Source organism: Cucurbita pepo, chromosome 9 (assembly GCF_057944985.1).
Source record: "Cucurbita pepo subsp. pepo isolate OVF chromosome 9, ASM5794498v1, whole genome shotgun sequence".
NCBI classification, from domain to species: domain Eukaryota; kingdom Viridiplantae; phylum Streptophyta; class Magnoliopsida; order Cucurbitales; family Cucurbitaceae; genus Cucurbita; species Cucurbita pepo.
In genome coordinates this window covers 12,133,820-12,155,188 of record NC_141806.1, presented here as the reverse complement: position 1 = coordinate 12,155,188, position 21,369 = coordinate 12,133,820, and the positions used below count along the sequence as shown (strand labels likewise).

At 37.4% G+C, this 21,369-nt stretch overlaps 3 protein-coding genes and 2 non-coding genes across 5 annotated transcripts; 1 reads left to right on the top strand and 4 right to left on the bottom strand.

Annotated features, from left to right (window-relative positions):
* Nucleotides 1-760: 760 nt before the first annotated feature.
* LOC111801776 (putative WRKY transcription factor 65) lies at nt 761-2,631 on the top strand. The gene is made up of 3 exons (XM_023685925.2): nt 761-1,053; nt 1,140-1,283; nt 1,913-2,631. The coding sequence occupies exons 1-3, from the start codon at nt 932-934 to the stop codon at nt 2,463-2,465; spliced, it is 819 nt and encodes a 272-aa protein (XP_023541693.1). The 5' UTR covers nt 761-931; the 3' UTR covers nt 2,466-2,631.
* Nucleotides 2,632-5,333: 2,702 nt separating this feature from the next.
* Nucleotides 5,334-8,100, bottom strand: RABA1D (RAB GTPase homolog A1D). The gene is made up of 2 exons (XM_023685926.2): nt 7,385-8,100; nt 5,334-5,973 (listed from the first exon to the last, which is right to left on the bottom strand). The coding sequence occupies exons 1-2, from the start codon at nt 7,603-7,605 to the stop codon at nt 5,538-5,540; spliced, it is 657 nt and encodes a 218-aa protein (XP_023541694.1). The 5' UTR covers nt 7,606-8,100; the 3' UTR covers nt 5,334-5,537.
* A 947-nt stretch (nt 8,101-9,047) lies between these two features.
* LOC111801774 (NAD(P)-binding Rossmann-fold superfamily protein) lies at nt 9,048-16,312 on the bottom strand. The gene is made up of 16 exons (XM_023685924.2): nt 16,159-16,312; nt 15,836-16,066; nt 15,601-15,762; nt 15,471-15,521; nt 13,550-13,684; nt 13,387-13,410; nt 13,138-13,249; nt 12,394-12,519; nt 12,236-12,285; nt 11,708-11,866; nt 11,524-11,619; nt 10,691-10,806; nt 10,473-10,596; nt 10,257-10,370; nt 10,090-10,170; nt 9,048-9,378 (listed from the first exon to the last, which is right to left on the bottom strand). Exons 1-16 carry the CDS (start codon nt 16,219-16,221, stop codon nt 9,232-9,234), a joined length of 1,791 nt encoding a protein of 596 aa, XP_023541692.2. The 5' UTR covers nt 16,222-16,312; the 3' UTR covers nt 9,048-9,231.
* A 144-nt stretch (nt 16,313-16,456) lies between these two features.
* On the bottom strand, nt 16,457-16,528 carry TRNAG-UCC (transfer RNA glycine (anticodon UCC)). The gene has a single exon. It is a non-coding gene; the product is annotated as a tRNA-Gly (tRNA).
* An 85-nt stretch (nt 16,529-16,613) lies between these two features.
* TRNAG-UCC (transfer RNA glycine (anticodon UCC)) lies at nt 16,614-16,685 on the bottom strand. The gene has a single exon. It is a non-coding gene; the product is annotated as a tRNA-Gly (tRNA).
* Nucleotides 16,686-21,369: the final 4,684 nt, after the last annotated feature.

The following is a 21,369-nucleotide window of genomic DNA, read 5'->3' as shown; positions in this document are numbered from 1 at the left end:
TGACTCATTGATCTGACTAATTCGGATTACCCAATTCAAACCATTAAGGTCGGGTTAAATTTTTTAAAATTTGAAAATTCAGTTAGACTAACTTACACTCGAAATAGGGTTAAAACCAAACCCAACCTACCCGGTTCTTTACTTTTAAAAAGACTAAAATGTTGAACGTTTGTAATTAATATTAATGATATATTATGACTTATAATATTTAATACTTGAATTTTATATAATTTTAGTTATTAATATAACCTATATGATTTTTTTAAAATAATTATAAAAATTTTAAAAAAACAAAAAAAAAACAAAAACTCGACAATCTAACCCAATCCAACTTAAAATTTTGGGTTAGTCCAAAAAAAATTCCAACCCAATCCAACCCATGCAGCTCGTAATTTAGTCCCAATTCTCCGAATTAAAACCCCAACCCAATCCAACGCGTGCAGCTCGTAATTTAGTCTCAATTCTCCGAATTAAAACTCCAACCCAATCCAACGCGTGCAGCTCATAATTTAGTCCCAATTCTCCGAATTAAAACCCCAACCCAATCCAACCCGTGCAGCTCATAATTTAGTCCCGATTCTCGGAATTAAAACCCCCCACAAGCCTCCATCATTTCCCTCCCAACCCCAAATTTTTTAAATAAAAAAAATGAAATGGAAATTGAAAAATACAAATTTGTTCTTATTTGTGAGAATGAAAATAGCGACAAATTATGGATTATAATATGACCAAATTGAAGAGAGATTAGATAATCGCACGTCCCTCAGCTAATATATTCGTCAACTCCAAACCCCATTTTTTTAATTCCTCAAAAAACCACATTAATTTCCCCCTCCTCCTTCTTCTTCTTCATCATAAACTTTTCCGACAGCCATTACCTTAAAAAAAACACCATCCCATCTGTGGCTACTCCGGCGGCCGCCCTAATAACATGGATGCCACCTTCAACAACAACCGCCACCAATTCTATTCCGGTGATCCCTTCGATGATAGCGACGACAAAGCCCTTGATTCTCCGCCTTCTACTTCCACCGCCGCCGCCAAGAAGGGCAGGTCAGCTCCTATTTTGATTAGCTTAATTCCATGGGGTTTCATTTTATTTTTTTTTTTTAATTTATATATGTATATGTGATTTGTAGAAGAGGGATGAAGAAGAAAGTGGTGTCGGTGAGAATTAATGGTGATACCCCAAGGAATTCTTCTGGTTCTACTACTCCTCCTCCTGATTCTTGGGCTTGGAGAAAGTATGGTCAAAAACCCATCAAAGGCTCCCCTTATCCAAGGTGAGCTCAATTTCAAATTTTATGATATGGGTTTTGTTTCAATTTCAACGTTCTTATCTGGGTTTCGATATTTCGTTTCGATTTGGTCTCTACGTGTAATTGTTCAAGCCTACTACTAACAGATATTGTCGTTTTTGAGCTTTCACTCTCGTGCTTCTGTTCAAAGTTTTTAAAATGGGGAGAAGTTTCCACGCCCCTATAGAGAATGTTTCGCTTCTCCTCCAACCGATGTGGAATCTCACAATTCATTCCCTTTAAGGCCCACCATCCTCGCTAGCACTTGTCTCTTTCTTCGATCGATGTGGGATCCCCACCAAATCTCCTCCTTCAGGGCCTAGCATCATGGCGCATCACCTCATGTCCACCTTTTTTGAGACTCAACCTCCTCGCTGGCACATCAAGCTGTGTCTAGCTCTGATATCATTTGTAACATCTCAAGCTCACCGCTAGCGTATATTTTTCTTATTGGGTTTCTCCTAAAATGGGTCCGCTAGATTTTCACACCCTTATTTATAAACGATGTTTCGTTCTCCTACCCAATTGACGTGGAATCTCACATTCTTATCTGGGTTTAGTTCTTTTGTTTCTATTTGGTTTCTATAATTTTAAAAGTTTCGATTTTTTTTTAGGGCGTATTATAGGTGTAGTAGTTCAAAGGGATGTCCGGCGAGGAAACAAGTAGAGAGGAATCGGCTTGATCCAACCATGTTGGTGATTTCATATTCGTGTGAACATAATCACTCCGGTCCGGTTTCTAGAAACATCAATAATCACCACCAAGCCGCCGCCGTGGAGAAACCCGGTTCGCCGGAGAGTGTACCGGTTCATCCCGAACCGGAACCGGAAGTGGAAGAGAAGTTCGTGGATATGGGAGAGGAGTCGTTGATAACAGGGGACGAGTTCAGTTGGTTCGGGGAAATGGAAACGACGTCGTCCACTGTTCTCGAAAACTCGATCTTTTCTGGATGCTCGAGTGGATTGGGAGATTCGCTTTCGAGTGACGTGGCAATGCTTTTTCCGATGGGAGATAATGACGTGGACGACTCACTGTTTGCGGATCTCGGGGAGTTGCCGGAGTGTTCATTGGTGTTCCGGCACGGCGGAGGCCGCGGATTGGCGGCGGATGAACAACCGGCTGCCGGGCAGCGGCGGATCACTCCCTGGTGCGGAACCACCACATGAGCTGCGGCTTCTCCATCGTCCGCCATTGATGCCGGGAAGTTTTTTTTTTTTTTTCTTTTTCTTTTTTTTTAAACTTATTTATTTCTTCCTATATATTTTACGAATTTGCATTATAAGAAAAAAAAAAAATCTTGCTTTATTTAATTCTAAGCCTAAATTATTATTTTAATTAATAATATTTTAAGAAATTTAGAAATAAATCGAAAATTATAATATATATATATATATATATATATATATATATATATATATATATTAATTTTTGTTCTAAATTAAATTTATTTCCTTTAATATTTTTTAGGTTTTTTTTTTTTTTTTTGTCTCTAAAATTTAAATTTAGTATATAAATTTTAATTATAATTCTTTAGAAAAAAAACATAATTATTATAGTTAAAAATGGGAGTTAGTTGCATTAGAATGAATTAGATATCATACAACTTTTATTAAAAAGAATAATAATAATGATAAAGAATAAAATAATATTTATTAAAATTCGAGAATTAATAGACATTTTTAATTTGAAAAAGTTAATTTAAACTAAAAATTTGATCATTATTATTTGAAAAATAATTAGAATTTAATTTTTATAATTAAATCCGAAGAGTTTGATAAAACATTTATAAATATATTATATGAATTTTATTCCATTTAAAAAATAGAAATTTAACTTTTAAAATCGTAGAAATTAAATTATAATTTTCGCTAAATTGTTGGTATTAAATTTACAATTTAATCCAACTTTTTTAAAATTTTAATTTTTTTTCTACAACTTAAGAATATAAATCTATTTTTAATAAAGAAAAAATAAATAATGCCGCCATAAAAAAACGGATAATTTTAAAAAATAATAAATAAAAAATATTAAGAGTTAGGACCACGATAATAATACAACAAGAACATCTGTACATACACCTTTTTTTTTTTTTTAAATTAAATTAAAAATATATTTTTTTATTCAAACGGCTATAAAATATTTTAATTTGATGGGCTCAGTTGATTTAGATCATTCATTCAAATTTTTGTTTTAATAAATCGAACCCATTAAAATGCAAAAATTACCTTCGAATAATTCTATATATATATATTTAAAAATTAATTTTTAAAAAATTAAAAAATTAATTGAATTTAAAAAATTTGTATTTATTACCAAATTAAGGAATAAAAATAATTATCCATAAATGGGTGGAAATGTGAAGGCGGGCAAAGCCTATAAGAGTCAAAATTGAATTAAAAATCCCAGACTTTTTTGTAAATATATAATAATTAGAAAATTAGGTGTAAGAAACTATATTTTATAAATACATTAAAATAATTAGAAAATTAGGGATTAAATCAATACATTAAAATAAGATCAACGGTCTAAATGCTTAGGTATTAAGAAAAAATTAAAATAAAATAAAAGGTGGTTGAGGAGGCTTTTCAATAAATAATATAATATATGATTGAAATCTCTCAATTAAAATAAAGATGGGGATTTTCAATACATAATATAAAATTAATTAAAAATATATATATCAATGAAATTTATATTTTATATCAAAAATATCGTTGAATAATATTCTTAAATTAAAAAAAAATTAAAAATACCCCTCCAATATTTTAAATTTTAAAAGTATTTTTAAAACAAAATAGAAATGGTCTCAGTTCAAAACTAACTATTAGAGTTTTTTTTTCTTTTTTCTTTTTTTAAGAATATTATCGAAATTTTTAAAAAATTAAGAATATTTTTATTAATTTAACCCTTATAATATAATGTCTAATTTAGCTGTTACTTAAAAAAAAAAAAAAAAAAAAAAAAAAAAAAAAAAATTGGAGTTTGTTTCTAGAGGATTCTCAAGAAAAAAAGGTTGAAAATAATAATAATAAAAAAAGTCTTGCCGAAGTATGAGAGCATGACCGGAATACTTTAAAAGTACTTTAAAAAATATTTATGCAACTGAAACGAGTTCTTGCGAAGGGGAAAAGGGGCGAATACTTTAAAAGTACTTGCGCAATTGAAACGAGTTCTTCTTGCAAAGGGGAAAAGGGGCGGTTTGAATGTGGGGCGGTTCTTATTTTACCCTAAGGGTTTGAATTAGCCCCCGACCGTATTTCTCTCGAGATTTGGGCAATCTGTCTTTTCAGAGCTATCGTCCCACTAAAAAAAATATTCTTGTGATAGGGCCCGTTCCTGATAAAAAAATATAGTGAAATCACCTTTCCTATTCTTTCCCCAAACCCTGCGACTAAGGAAGATGTTCACTTCTTAAAATATCCCATATACGTAAGCAGGATGAAGTGACCCACTATTGGAATCGAAAAATGCAAACACATGCAACATTTTGACAGAACTTTTATACATAGCATAGCTTATCATGGCATAACATAACATAGCTTATCATGGCATAACATAACATATATTAGCATATTATGGCATATTATAGCATAACATGACGTACCGTAGCATTACATAGCATAACACGTCATATTAGAACATATTATACATATGTACGTATAGGAGCCATAGAACACGTGTCGTCATACATAAAACAATTATTTTACCAACTTCACATCCTACACGGGAGGAAATTTCTAAAGAATCCAAAACATTTCCATTAAAGTAGAATTTAAATTTCACAAACAAAAACGCCCCACTACAATTCAGGGGAGGAATAATACTAAAACCCTTACCAACGTATCTATGAATACCCGAAAACTTTTGAAGACAGGTTGAATGCACTTGAAGCGTATAAACTTTCAAGACTTGATCCTCTAAACGTATCAATAAGGTACAAAAATTTTGGAGCGGAAAAACTCGAACCGTCAACTCGTTGGTCAAAGCTATCTAAACAAATCGAGTTAAACAAAAACCTGAATCAACACAACAGCTAAATGAAATGAAATCAATAGATTTGATGCTAATAATCCTTTAAATCAAGCTCTCTCTGAGCTCAAACTTAAAATTTTCAGACTAAAAAATATTGGAAAGTAGATCAAATCCAATCCAGGCAATATCAATATCCTATAAAACACATCTCTGAAGAATTTCTACTAAACTATGGAGCTCATAAGAAAAAGATGCAAATCAAAAGCCTAACTCGAACAGCAGCCGCCTTTCTTTACAGCAGAAACATCCTTACCGACGTCGATTTTCTCTCCTTTCGAAGGAACCGAAGCAGCAGCTGCGTCCTCGCCAGCCTCCATGGCCTTCTTGCTTACAATGTGATAGATTTGAGTAAGGACTTCGGCGAACGCGTTCTCGACGTTGGTTGCTTCAAGTGCAGAAGTTTCCATGTAATACAGAGACTCCTTCTCAGCAAAAGATTTTCCATCCTCTGTTGAGACTGCTACCAGGTGTCGAAGATCTGATTTGTTACCAACAAGCATGACGACGATGTTGGGATCTGTATGGTCTCGTAACTCTCTTAACCATCTCTCGACGTTTTCGAAAGTGGAATGTCGTGTGACATCATAGACGAGCAGTGCACCTACAGCGCCTCGGTAGTATGCACTGGTTATTGCACGATACCTATGCCCCAAAAGAGACGGTCAGTTCACGAAAAGAGTGAAGCAAGCACAGTCACGTTTGCCTTGGGATTTGTTATCTCGACGAACATAAGTTGATGTGCCTTTTCACACATAAGAATGGTCACCATGGCAGAGTACTAAACTCAGCAACAATAACGACTGAAAAGGCGCATCGACTTATGTTTGTCGAGATAACGAACAAAAGAATCAACAGTTTGATGTATGTCACAAACGGAAATCAACCCAACGTGGGTACTCGGAGAAGGTCTCGACAGCCATAGGCTTGGTGGGAATCATCTTAACCATACTTAAATCACCATTCTTCAAGAACTTGGGCTCCTTCTCAAGTTCTAAGAGATCCCATGTCACTTAGAGAGGGGAACGAAACATTCTTTATAAGGGTATAAAAACCTCTCTCTATCATACATGTTTTAAAATCGGAGGTTGACGGTGATACAGAACGGGCCAAAGAGGACAATATCTACTAGCAGTGGACTTGGGTTATTACAAATGATATCAGAGCTAGGCATTGAGCAGTGGGCCACCTAGGACGCTGGGCCCCGAAGGAGGTGGATTGTGAGATCCCACATCGGTTGGAGAGGGGAACGAAGCATTCTTTATAAGGGTGTGGAAACATCTCCCTATCAGACATGTTTTAAAACCATGAGGTTGACGACGATACGTTACGAGCCAAAGAGGACAATATCTACTAGCGGTGGACTTAGGTTATTACAAATGATATCAAAGCTAGGCACCAGCGGTGGGCCACTTAGGACGCTGGGCCCCAAAGGGGGTGGATTGTGAGATCTCACATCGGTTAGAGAGGACAACGAGTGCCAGCAAGGATACTGGGCCCTGAAGGGGGGTGGATTGTGAGATCCTACATCGGTTGGATAGGAGAACAAAACATTCTCTAGCAAACGCGTTTTAAAATCGTGAGATTGACAGCGATACGTAACGGGCCAAAACGGATAAAATCTGCTAGCAGTGAGCTTGGAAACTACCAAATCCAATTACAATCGTTCTAGAACAACAGGCCAGTCATTTATAATTGTGAAAAAAAAAAAAAAAAAAAAAAATCCCACTAATGAAATGTTTCCAAAAGGTTTCCAAAAGTCATACTAAAATCAGTCACTTCACTTCAACATTTCATACAGAATTACAGAAACGTAACCATACAAGCAACTCTAAGCAGCTTCCATTAGATCCACTAATTTTGTAAGCAACCATTGCAGTTCAATGCATAAAAAACCGATTTATTGGATGAGTAAAGACATGATTTAACCCATACAATTAAAGCTAATACAGAGACAATTCCATCAGTAAGATCATCCAAAAACCACATATAGCAAAATTAAGAAATACCCAGATCTTGAAAAAGCCAGAGTTCAAAGATGAGGAGATATACGAACCTTTCCTGGCCAGCAGTATCCCAAATCTGGGCCTTGACGACCTTGCTATCAACATTCAAGCTCCGAGTAGCAAACTCAACCCCAATAGTGGACTTAGATTCGAGGCTAAACTCGTTTTTGGTGAACCTGGAGAGCAAATTAGACTTACCCACACCAGAATCTCCAATTAAAACGACCTTAAAGAGATAATCATAGTCATCTTCAGCTCGGTAGCCGGCCATCGCAGTCCCCCTTCTGAAGAACAAGAAGAAGAACTTTGGTTGGATCAGATCTCTGCGAGTGTTCGCTTTTTGGGGGTTCTTTTCTTTGTTCCTCTTGTTTCGAGACAGTGGGGGTTGGAAATGGGAGAGACCGCTGTGTTTGCCGCTGCGCTGGGCTGGACGACGATGCGTCTCCTTTTCAAATTTTGGAATTCCTATGAAGAAATCGCTTTGGATTTTGAGCTCTACAAATTGTTGAATTGACGTCCATGTCCTTGGTCATGGACTCATGGTCAAGACTATTTTAGCTTCTTGCATTGGGTGAGTAAGGCCATTTTTGTCATTTTGTATGCCACTCATCCAAAGCATTGGGAATTAAATTTGGAATTTGTTGGTGGGAAAAAGTTTGAAGCTTTTGAGTTTTCTTTCAAGTTTGGTTTCAAATTTGTGAAAACTACCATGACTTAATGGAATTTATTTCATTCATGTGCTTGAGGAATGTGGTGGGATCATATAAAAGTAAATGAAACATTAATAATATAAACCTTTCAATCCAGCTATAGCGGTCGTAACTATAGTGTGCTGAATCGAGATCTGTAGCTATAGAACAATAAAGAGTCTCAGTCATGTATGTGACAATTTAGCTACTGTAACTATGGTGTATTGAATTAAGATCTATAGTTGTAGAACAATAAAGTCAATTGTCTACTCTATGATTGAGACGCTCCTAATTCAGTCTCAACCATGTATGTGAAAATCTAGCTGCTATAACTATGGTGTATTGAATCGAGATCTATAACTATAGAACAATAAAGAGTCTTAGTTTTCCACTCAATGGGTTGAGACGCTCCTAATTCAGCTCCTAGTTCAGTCTTAATCATGTATGTGACAATCTAGCTATCATAACTATGGTGTATTGAATCGAGATCTATAGCTATAGAACAATAGAGTCTTAGTTTTCCACTTTATGATTGAGACGCTCTTAATTCAGCTCCTAATTCAGTCTTTTAGTCATGTATGTGACAATCTAGCTATCATAACTATGGTGTATTGAATCGAGATCTATAGCTATAGAACAACAAAGAGTCTTACTTTACTTTTGCACTCTATGATTGAGACACTCCCAATTCAACTCCTAATTCAGTCTCGACCATGTATGTGACAATCTAGCTACTGTAACAACTATAGTGTAATGAATCGAGATCTATAGCTATACAAAATGCAAAAAATAAGGAATCTGGTCGTCTACTAAGTTCGAGACACCCCTAATTGAGTGTTAAGTCATATACGTGACAATCTCTTTGTAGGTATGTTTTATCAGAGAAAAACCACAAAATTACTTCAAATCTATATCAAGTAGTTACTAGAAGGCACGCAATCTTGTCGAACCTATCTCGTCCAAGATTATCAACTAATCGACAACGATTTCACATACGAGTTGCTATTGTAAACAATGCAAAACAGATTCCAAATGGCCACAATAGCTAACTAAGTAATGATAATCCTGATATACAGAAGTTGCTGTGAATGCATAGAAAGTAATAAGGCTGTTACAGATAAAGTTACAGACAAGATCTTCCATTTAGAAGCCCCTACCAAATTTGGTGTACCAAAAATGAACTCTACCTCCTCTCTATAAGACATGTTTCAAACAGGAGCAGGGCTTTGCTCAAGGAGTTCTTTCCCAGTAATACCATCCTTCAAGGTTTTGAAGTAAATATTGTAGTCCTTTTCTGGGGGGGGATTCTCAGGGTCCACAATGAATGGCTCACTAAATGGAATCACACTTTTAACCTGCAAATGAATAAGAACATCGCTAAAAACTTGAATGCTAACTACAATGGATCAGCTATATGATCAAAATCCCAGGTTCAATACGCTGTCTTTTCTGTGGTCGCTCATCTTCAGTCAATCAGAAAAGAGAGATTCTTACCCCTAATGCACTGGCATTGGCCGTTTTCTTCCTTTTTTCGGTCCGCTTAGGGGCTGAAGGGAGGGGGGACTCGATCTTTTGGACTTTTGTTATTTCGTTTGGACTCAAAGACATGCTAACGAAAAATAATGGGTGAAAATGCGTTTTATTGTTCTATTATGGTCAATGAAATTAGTGGCATCAGGAATTTTTTCTACGTATGAAGAACGAACAAGTCAATGAACCTGTATTTTAATTCTATAGCTAGAACCATGGTTAGGAACCATGAACGTTCACAATAGTATGATATTGTCCACTTTGAGCATAAGCTCTCATGGTTTTGCTTTTGGTTTCCTGAAAGGCCTCCTACCAATGGAGATGTATTCCTTACTTATAAACTCATGATCGTTCCCTTAATTAACCAATGTGGGACTCCCTCCCAACAATCCTCGACAACTATAACACCATGGACGATAAGAATAAAGGGACATTAGACAGATCATGAAGGGATTAAATGGAGAGTAGGATTGTTTTATCACTCAAGAGAATAAAATAAAGTAGAGAGGGAGGGAGGGAGGGAGAGAGGGTATTACCTCGAACGTTTTGTCACACGTAAACGGACTTTCCAAAGCAGCGATGCAAATACGAGCAACCTCTTCCCTCGATATCTTACCCTGCGCGAAAAGAAAAGAATACCCTCATAAGAAATCAATGACAGCATCTCTAAACTCTAGACATTGTTCATTTGTTCTTGTGGTACCGTTATATTATCTCCTTGATCGAAAATGAGATCGGCACCAGCGGGCTCCTCGGTTAACGCACAAGGTCTTACAATTGCATAAGGAATTCCACTTTCCCGAATTAAGTCCTCTCCCTGTAGAGGAAATGGCCAATATTGAAATGAACTAAACATAAAAACTAAAAAGTAGCTGAAACTAATGTGTGGAAGATTGTATGAATAGAGTTGGCCTTAAACCTTCAATTTGAATGTAAGAATAAAATCCAATTCTTTATTCAATCGGACGGCAGGAGGTTGCTTGCTGAGATCGAGCCCTGGCCTATCAGGTCGTGTGACTCCAGCAGAACTCACATGCACAAACCTAAAGTAGACGAACAGACAGACGAACCGTGTAAGAGAATCGGAAAAAGATCGAAATCAGCTTAGTAGTTCTAAAAGATGGCATTTTGGTAAACCTGGGAGTTATGGGATCTTTAATATAAGCCCTTATACTTGATAATGGAAGCTGAAATGCACCTTCTACAAAAGTTGGGTTGAGTTTCCCATCATACTCAAACTTGCTAAACATGAGCTGCATATGACTATCAGTGCATCAGAAGTGCGTGTGAAAAATATTATGAGAATGAGAATGAACTAAGAGAAAAGTATATTGAGGATTGTTGGGAGAAGAGTCCCACATTGGCTAATTAAGCGGTTAATCATGAGATTATAAGTAAGGAATACATCTTCATTGGTACGAAGCCTTTTGGGAAAACAAAAAACAAAGTCACGAGAACTTATGCTCAAATTGGACAATATCATACCATTGTGAAGAGTCGTGATTCCTAACATGGTATCAGAGTCGTGCCCTTAACTTAGCCATGTCAATAGTATCCTCAAGTGTCGAACAAAGAACTTGTGAACCTCGAAAGTGTAGTCAAAAGTGACTCAAAGTGTCAAACAAAGGGTGTATTTTGTTCAGGGCTCCAAAGAAAGAGTCAAGCTTCGATTAAGGGGAAGCTCTTTGAGGGCTCCATAGGCCTCAGGGGAGGCTCTATGGTGTACTTTGTTCAAGGGGAGGATTGCTGAGGATTGTTGGAAGAGGAGTCTCACATCGACTAATTCAGCGGTTAATCATGAGATTATAGACTAATTCAGCGGTTAATCATGAGATTATAGGTAAGGAATACATCTTCATTGGTATGAGGCCTTTTGGGAAAACCAAAAACAAATCCAAGAGAGCTTATGCTCAAAGTGGACGATATCATACCATTGTAGAGAGTCGTGATTCCTAACAAAGTAATCTTACCTGCAGTGACACAATATTTGTAGGGTCAAAAGGTGGGGCATCTACAACAGTTCGAGCTCGAAATATTGGCCTCAAAGAAGAAAATGGCACACGAACCTGAGAAAACGTGAAATATAACCAGTCATTGGTAGTTCGATTGTTAGTAAAAGAAAAGCCCCGATCAAGGTCAAATGGTGTTACTCACTGACTGCCATTGGCCTTTGACAGTGTCGAAGCCGGCTGTATAACCAATAGTATCCCAATCAGTGCTGGTGCGCACGATCAGCTTATACCGACGGCCATCGCCTTTGAGACGCAATTCCAAGCCATCATAAGCAGAAAGATCTTCTGGTACAGAAAAGTTCTGTATAAATACAAAAAATGGAATAGCTATGACATTAGATAGGGGAATGAAAGGGAGCAACCACCTTAATTCAAAAGACTCGGAGAAGATCAAGGAACAGAAATGGCTCATTTGAAGGACAAGCTTATGAGGAAGAATAGTACATTCCATTCATAATAAGCATAAAAATAAAATGAATGGTAAAAAAGTTCTGTAAGACAAGATTTTGTCACCAATCCCTGACTTTTATAGAGTTATTTCAATTGTTTTCATAATCCTAACTTAGGAATGACCCTCGAGCATTTGGTACCGAAGAGGCGACTGCATTAGTTTTAGATATCTGAGAATGTAAAGCACGGACGAAGAAAATATTCAAAATATGTAAATTACCCGCGTCCGAACACTAGTAAAGCCACCATTGTTTGCAGTTGAAACAACACCTAAAGCATATGCATCCAAAGTTAGATTCATGATCATAATGTGTTCATTCTATTAACAGTGAGGTAATCTTGGACTTGTACACTGTCTAAAGGCTTAATGGAAGAAACCTTTAAAAACTCCAGTTGGTCCACCATTTTCGCCACCTTTGAAGTCAATTTGAAATGAACTTTCACTCACTCCACCCATTACAACGTCATCTAAAGCACCCCAAGGAATTTCTTTGAGATTATTGCCTGCGAATTACAAAGAGAAAGCTCAATTACTCCTCGAACATGTTTCTTGCATTCGATACATGATACTCATGCGTTCGTCATTGTTGCTAAAATCATCGTATTGGGTAACTCACTTTTTTCTTTCCCTCCGTACTAGTAATCTTCGAATTTTTAATCCCATATGTATCGTAATAAAGAATTGTAACAGCCTAAGCCCACTGCTAACAAATATTGTCCTCTTTGGCTTTCCCTTCTGGGCTTCCTCTCAAGGTTTTAAAACGCATCCACTAGGGAGAAGTTTCTACACCCTTATAAGGAATGCTCCGTTCCCCTGTTCAACCGATGTGGGATCTCATAATCCACCCCCTGAGAGCCCAACGTCCTCGCTGCCACACCAACCGGTGTCTGGCTCTAATACCATTTGTAATAGTCTAACCCCACCACTAGCAGATATTGTCCTCTTTGGGCTTTCCCTTCCGGCTTCCCCTCAAGGTTTTAAAACGTGTCTACAAGGGAGAGGTGTCCACCCCCTTATAAGGAATTCTCCGTTCCCCTCTTCAACCAATGTGGGATCTCATAAGAATCAAGTGTCATATAGAAGCAAAAGGAAAAATCACCAATAACTCGATAAAATAGTACCTTCAAATCCAAAAAGTAACTTTCCATCTCGGAGTCCAACACTAGCTTTCACAGCATTGATCAAATTTTGCATTCCAATAAACTCCACCAATTCTGGTGAATCACCTTTGATCTGCATTAGTCAACCATTAAATAATCTTGCCAGTAAGTAACATTTCTTACATTGGCTAGAACACATGATCAAGTAAACTAAAATTTGTTCGACTTCCGAAACAAATTCAAATCTGACTCGGGCATTTAGTTCATCACCTCGGGTTCAAAGAATTTGACTCCCTGCACCATATCAAACATTGAATCAGAAAGCCGTCGGAAGGCTAGTATACAGATTAAACCAGAAGTTTGTGAAGTTGACAAAATGGTGAGCTACTTCAAAATATTAATACAACTACCGCATAGTCAGCCATATACATACTTGGCTATACTTTGCTCTGTCTGGAGTGTCTCCTTCCTTTGGCCCAACAATGACGGAGACAGCATTAATAACTTTCCTCACTCCCTTAAAGTTATGAGGTGCCAAAGTGCTCCCCTTTGTAACATCCCCAACAATCTAACATTTCAAGGGAAGGAAAATGATTTAAAGAATGAACCAACCAGAAGCAGAATGTGATTTCTTAATATTACAAACTACCTATTGTGAAGTACCAAAGTCTAGTATACTTATTTTCTATCATTTCGCATATCCGCTCCTCCCAGCTCTACGTTAGTGAACATACCGTATATGGCTATTGGGTTTTTAGACAAGTTCAGTTTTATGGCTAAAATTTATATCTAGCTAAATGAGATATTAGGATACATCTAACAGCATGGGTTGATGTGAAGTGAGAAATGAAGAAAAATAATACATCTAAGATCCCACGTTAGTTGGGGAGGAGAATGAAGCATTGTTTATAAGGGTGTAGAAACCTCTTCCCAGTAGATGCGTTTTAAAAACCTTGAGGGGAAGTCTGAAAGAAAAAGCCTAAAGAGAACAATATCTACTAGCGGTGGGCTTGGGCCGTTACAAATGGTACCGAGCCAGACACCGGGCAATGTGCCAGCGAGGAGGTTAACCCTGAAGGGGGTGGACACGAGGCGGTGTGCCAACAAGAACGGGAGATCCCACATCGATTGGAGAAGGGAATGAGTGCCAGCGAGGATGCTGGGACCCCGAAAGAGGGTGGATTGTGAGATCTCATATCAGTTGGAGAGGAGAACGAAGCATTCTTTATAAGGATGTGGAAACCTCTCCATAGGCGATGTGCCGGCAAGGAAGCTAAGCCCCGAAGGGGGGTGGACACGAGGCAATATGCCAACAAGGACGTTGGGCCCCGAAGGAGGGTGGATTGAGGGATTCCACATCGATTGGAGAATGAAACGAGTGCCAGCAAGGACGCTGGGCCCCAAAAGAGGGTGGACTGTGAGATCCCACATCGGTTGGGGAGGAGAACGAAGCATTCTTTATAAAGGTGTGGAAACCTCTCCCTGGGCGATGTGCCAGTAGGAGGCTAAGCCCCAAAGGCCAGGTGGACACGAGGCGGTGTGCCAGCAAGGACGCTGGGCCCCGAAGAAGGGGTGGATTGGGGGAGTCCCACAGCGATTGGAGAAGAGAACGAGTGCCAGAGAGGACGTTGGGCCTTGAAGGAGGGTGGATTGTGAGATCCCACATCGGTTGGGGAGGAGGACGAAGCATTCTTCATAAAGTTGTGGAAACCTCTCCCTAGCAAATGTGTTTTAAAAACCTCAAGGGGAAGCCTGAAAAAGACCCCAAAGAGGACAATATTTGCTAGCGGTGGGCTTGGGCCGTTACAACAAATGGTATCATAACCAGACACCGGACAATGTGCCAGCGAAGAGGCTAAGCTCCGAAGGGGGGTGGACACGAGGCGGTGTGCCAGCAAAGACGCTAGACCCCGAAGAAGGGATGGATTAGGGGGTCCCACATCGATTGGAGAAGGGAACGAGTGCCAACAAAGACGCTAGGCCTTGAAGAAGGCGAATTCTAATATCCCACATCGGTTGGAGAGGAGAACGAAGCATTCTTTATAAAGGTGTGAAAACCTCTCCCTAGCATACGCGTTTTAAAAGCCTTGAGAGAAACCGCGATGGGCAATTACAACACATCTATATGAGTCATATCAATTGGAAACGGTTGAAGAAGTCCCAAATGATTAAGAGTTAATGATCCAACTTCCTAAGACATGTTTTTCCCTTCTCTTCGCAGCAGAGTCGATTAAGTTACTTGGCACAGACTTTCATTTTGCTCACCAATTACCATCCAAAACACAATGAATTTACTATAAAGCAAAGAGCAAAAGCATAACCAATAAATCAAAAAAGTATTTACAACAACTGACCAAGTCAATATCAGGGCCTAGCATCTTTCTTGCTTTCTCTTCATTTCTCACCTGAAACAGGTTTCATGAACAACAAAGAACGTGAAAATCTGTTTAAAATAACAAAAAATGGAAAAGGCTAATAACATACCAAAGCTCGAACAGGCAACCCTTTTTTCCTCAAGATATCAACAACCCTCCTACCAACACCACCCGTTGCTCCAGCTACAAGAATGAACCCAGAAGTTTCCATTTCTTCAACAGGTTTGTTCGTAGATGGACCCGACAATTTAGCAATCAGAGACTCAAAAAACTTCACCAACGAACAAACATTCAGTCAATCGATCAATTCAACAAAACCCATAACATTAAGAAACTAATCCAACCTTAGCAGGAGATGGAGGTCCGTTGAAATAGTACAACGTTCTCAAAAACCTACCAAAATCCCAAGCCTCCGAGGAAATGGGTTTTGGTGACAGTCTAACAGAGCAGGATTTTGAGATGTTTAAATGGATCAAAGAGTGATTTCCGCCGAAAACTTGGAGGAACGGATTAGAAAGTATAGATGGTACCAAGAACTTCCTTCGACCAATGGGCGATGGTGATGTTGTAGAACTCTGTAAAAGGGCAAATCAAGATGGATTTAGGGAATAATCGACATGGGTATATCAGATTAAAGATTGATATCAATTTCTTCAAATGTGATCACCTTCAGAACGATGGAAGACGAAGATTGAGATGAGAATTGGAGGCCAACACAGCCCATTTCCATTCTTCAAGTGAGATAGAAACAAGGGAAAGTTTGAGAAATATCGATTCATATTCTGTTCTCTTTTTGCTGATAATTTCTGAATTAGAAACAAATACAGACCACACAGTCGTTAGAAGCCTTGCCTCGCTTTCTGGAAGAGCAGAAAAAATTATGGATTAAGCGGCTTCTAATTAAAAATTAAGTTTAATTAAGTTTAATTAGATTAGTTTATGTGCCAAAAAAGAAAGAAAAAACATGCGTTTGCCGGGAGTCGAACCCGGGTCTATTGCTTGGAAGGCAATTATCCTAACCGTTGGACTACAAACGCTGGTATATGCACACTAATTAATAACTATGTAATTTAATTAAGTTTAATTAGATTAGTTTATGTGCCAAAAAAGAAAGAAAAAACATGCGTTTGCCGGGAGTCGAACCCGGGTCTATTGCTTGGAAGGCAATTATCCTAACCGTTGGACTACAAACGCTAGTATATGCACACTTATCAATAAATTAATAACCTAACGTCGCTATTGTATACATATCGTAGACATTTTGTGCGAAAATACTTCATTTAAAATACTTCATTTAAAAAACATAGTCATGGACTTACATATTTTCTAGAATGTCTTTAAATAAAACAATAAAAATTGAAATGACATAAAGTAAAAATGCCATATACTAACCAAGTTGTTGGCACGTGTGCAACTCTTTTAGTACAAAGCCTTCTAGAAGGAGTTGCTGGTTGTAGGCGTGACACGTGGCGCAATGAGGCACTGACGCATGTGTGGGTCATACCTAGGTCAAGGCGTGGGTCGCAGCCCCTGAAGTTGGGCTAAGTTTACGAGCCTTGGGTTTGGACCACGGCAGGTTTTGGGCGCGACGATTGGTTGCCAGCAGGTCTCGGGTTGCAGATATGTGACGAGGGTATTGGTCTAGGCCGCTGCGGTGTTGGGCCGAGTCTTGATTTTGAGTCATGGATTAAGAGGTTATCTATTGGATAAGCGGTTGGGTACCCAATCTGGGATCTAACTCAGGAGGTCAACTTCTTCACCCGAATTCCTCACGATTTTTCGATTGACTTTTTCTCTCTTCCCCTTTTCTGGCGACCAAGTTATTTTATTTTATTTTTTTAGCCGTTACACTGAAGCTCTCGAACAATATCTCATTAATTGAGGCTCGAATATATGTTAAAAACAACGACCCAATACACACGTAACCTTATAATTCAAAATTTTTAAATTTTTGTTTCAAATAAAATTTGAATTAATCTTTTCATTAATTTAAAATAATGACTTGGCAATTTATGATTGGCCATTAAAAAAAAGTTTTATTATAAATTTTTAGCTACATGTTAGTTTATTTCTTGAAAGTTAGCTACATAGTAAAACTAAATGTTAGTTTATTTCTTGAAAGTATTAAAAAAATGTTTTTAATTAAAATTTCAAATTATAAAATAAAATAAATATTAGAAATTGAAATTTGAAAATAAGATTTATAATTTGAACAAATATATATATATATATATATATATATATATATAATTTAAAAATCTCCCCTTTTTTGGAATTTTGTTTCTTTTTCCTCCAAACATTACTCTTTTTCCCCTACACTCTACTTGCCTTAATTAAATCAAATGCCCCACGTATCAATGGTTACGTGTTATTCAAGCAAAAAAGAAGTTTAAACTAACGTACGGTTAAATGTGAAGATGAGCTGGTCGAGTTGTGGACATGTACTGAGAGCTCGTATTGGTATGTTATTATGCCTAACAAATTTCGATACTTAAGTCAATAAATTCGGGTTAATTTGTATCGAGTCTTAGAAAAATTTGTGAAGTTATTGTATTCATAGTATGTAACAGCCCAACCCACCTTAGCAGATATTGCCCTTTCTGGGCTTTCCCTTCTGAGCTTCCTCTCAACGTTTTAGCAGATATTGTCCTCTTTGGGTTTTTCCGAGCTTCCCCTTAAAGTTTTTAAAACGCATCTACTCGGGAAAGGTTTCCACACTTTTATAAATGTTTTGTTCTCTTCCACAACTGACGTGGGATCTCACATAAAACGCCCAAGCCCACCTCTAGCAGATATTGTCCTTTTTAGGTTTTCCCTCTCAAGTTTTCCCCTCAAGGTTTTTAAAACCTAATCTGCTAAGGAGAGGTTTCCACACCCTTATAATACTTTGTTCTCTCCCCAACCGATGTAGGATCTCCAAAACGCCCAAGTCTGCCACTAGCAGATATTATCTTCTTTGGGTTTTCCCCTGTGGGCTTCCCCTCAAGATTTTAAAACGCATCTAGTAGGGAGAGGTTTCCGCACCCTTATAAAGAATGTTTCATTCCCCTCTTCAACCGATGTGGGATCCACAATACACCTCCTTTCGGGACTCAGCGTCCTCGCTAACACTTGTTCCTCTCTCCAATCGGTGTGGAATCTCACATAGAGAGTTCCCGAAAACCATTCTATATACCGTACACAACATAACCAATATAAAATTTCACCAATGGTTGACACATAGGTCAGCTCGACACTCAACTCGGTGCTAAATAGCATGTCATATTGAAGATGGGTTATCGAAGATGGGGAGCTCGACTCTTCCACCCTTCTTCGACTCGTTTGATTGGTGCAAATATCGTTAAAATTTTGACTAACTATATAGAAAAATTATACCGATCAATTAATTTTTATAAATTTTGAATTTGTCGAGACCTAGAGCTCGAGATCATTAAAAAAAAAAAAACAAAAAACAAAAAACAAAACATCCCCACTTAAAAGTCAAGAACTTTGACACATTTTGTTCATCTCCAAGCTCTCTCTTCATGGCTGCTTCAACCAACAAATCCCTATTGCTCATCTTCTTCCTTCTTCTTCTTCTTCTTCTTCTTCTTCACAACAACGACGACAACCTCTTCTTCGCCGCCCTCCCCAAAGGCCACACGCCGCGGTCGTCTCCCAGCCAGAAAGCCCATGCCATCCTCTCCGACCAGACGCTCCTCCGTGCCCGCCGCCTCATCGCCGCCGCACATCCCCGACATTATTATTATTATTACGACAGCGATCGTATTCTCCGCTCCGTCCCCAGCCCCGGTGTCGGCCATTAACAGCTTCCACAGTACACAAACCCAATCATTATTTCATATTTTGTAATTTTTTTTCTTTTTCTTTCATCAAATTTTGGGAATTGGATTTTGTGTTATGATTAGGGTTATCAGTGTATAGAAAAAAAGACACCCTTTTAGTTTTGATCATTCAATTTAATTATAATTTTTGTTTCATCTGAATTAATTCTAATATTTAGAACGATAAAAATCAAGATCTGCTCATGTTACGAGCAGGTTCGATGTAATAATTACGATCCGTATCCTTAGTCTATTTAACTCTTAATACGTGATTAAGATAGGTGAATTATTTTGAATCCATCCCCTCGAGGAACGAGACGTAATAATTTTTCATCATCTGATTTGAGCACCATGACAACCCAAATCCACTATTAGCAGATATTGTTCGTTTTGGTTCGTTACATATTGTCATCAGCCTCACGACTTTAAAACATGTCTACTAGGTAAAGGTTTCCAAACCCTTATAAGGAATATTTCTTTCTCCTCTTCAACCGACGTGAGATCTCACAATCCATCCCACTTTGGGGATTGTTGCTACACTGTCCAATGTCTGGCTCTAATTCTATTTGTAACAGTTTAGGCCGCCGCTAGCAGATATTGTCTGTTTTAGTCTGTTACGTATTGTTGTTAGTCTCACGACTTTAAAACATGTCTACTAAGAAGAGGTTTTCAAACCCTTATAAGGAATGTTTCGTTCTCCCCTCCAACCCATGTGGGATCTCACAATCCATCTCACTTGGGAGACTGTTGTCACACCACCCAATGTCTGGCTCTATACTATTTGTAACAGCTCGGGCTGCCGCTAGCAGATATTGTCTGTTTTGGTCTATTACATATCGTCGTTAGCCTCACAACTTTAAAACGTGTCTACTAGGAAGAGGTTTTCAAACCCTTATAAGGAATGTTTCGTTCTCCTCTCCAACCAACGTGGGATCTCACAATCCATCCCACCTAGAGGACGGTTGCTACACCACCCAATGTCTGGCTCTGATACTATTTGTAGCAGTTCGTACCACTGCTAGCAGATATTGTCTGTTTTGACTCGTTACGTATCGTCGTAGTTAAATAATTTAATTTTAATTTTAAGTTTTATAAAATTTGAAGCTTAATACTTAATAAATAAAAAATACACCTAAAAAAATATCTTATTTTCTTTGTTTCATTCTCATTCCATTAGATCCCTACTAGACTCCTCCTATAAAGTAATTAAAATTGCGTCAATTACACACCATGTTGACTTATTTAACAAGCAATTAATATTTATCCCTTATTTATTTATTTATTTTATTTACAATATTACAAAAAAAATTCCAATATCTCTACATTAATTAGATGAATTTCTCGAGTTTTAATTATTTAATTGATAATTTTATAGCTCGAGTACATATAGCTCAGTAGTAATCAGAAATGTCCACAAGAGTGGGACAGAGACGTCTTACTCGTCTCCATCCCTCCTCCTTCATTTATTTTTTTTGGGGTCGAAAAGATTTATGAAAGATCAGGTTCTTCGTTTTTATACCGGGATAATTTCTATTTTCAATATAATTTATATATAAACAAAAAATTAAAAAAATTATAATAAATCCAATAATAGTTTTTTATGCATAGTATGACGGGGTTAGGGACGGAGAATGTAATCCCGTCCTCGATCAAATTTAGCTAATGAGGAAAAAAGAATGCTCTTCACTCTCTTTTTCGTTTTTCGTTTAAATGGAGATTCTCAACTCTAGTTGAGACAGATCATGTCACGGGTTAAATGAACACGTGGAAAATGTTAACATTTGAATTTTATAAAAATAAAATTGATAAATAGTTATTAAAAAATATTAAATATATATATATATATATATCATTTTCAAATAAGTTAGATTTCTTATTATTAAGATTATGTTCATATTAAAGCTATTTTATATTATTTATATGAATGTCAAATCATAAATATATGGAAATTTAATGCCTTTTTGTGTAAGGGAATCATAAAGTAAAGGCTCCAAAATTGTCCCATTATCCCTACAACCATTTAGAGCAATAAATTTATTATTAATAAGAGAGGG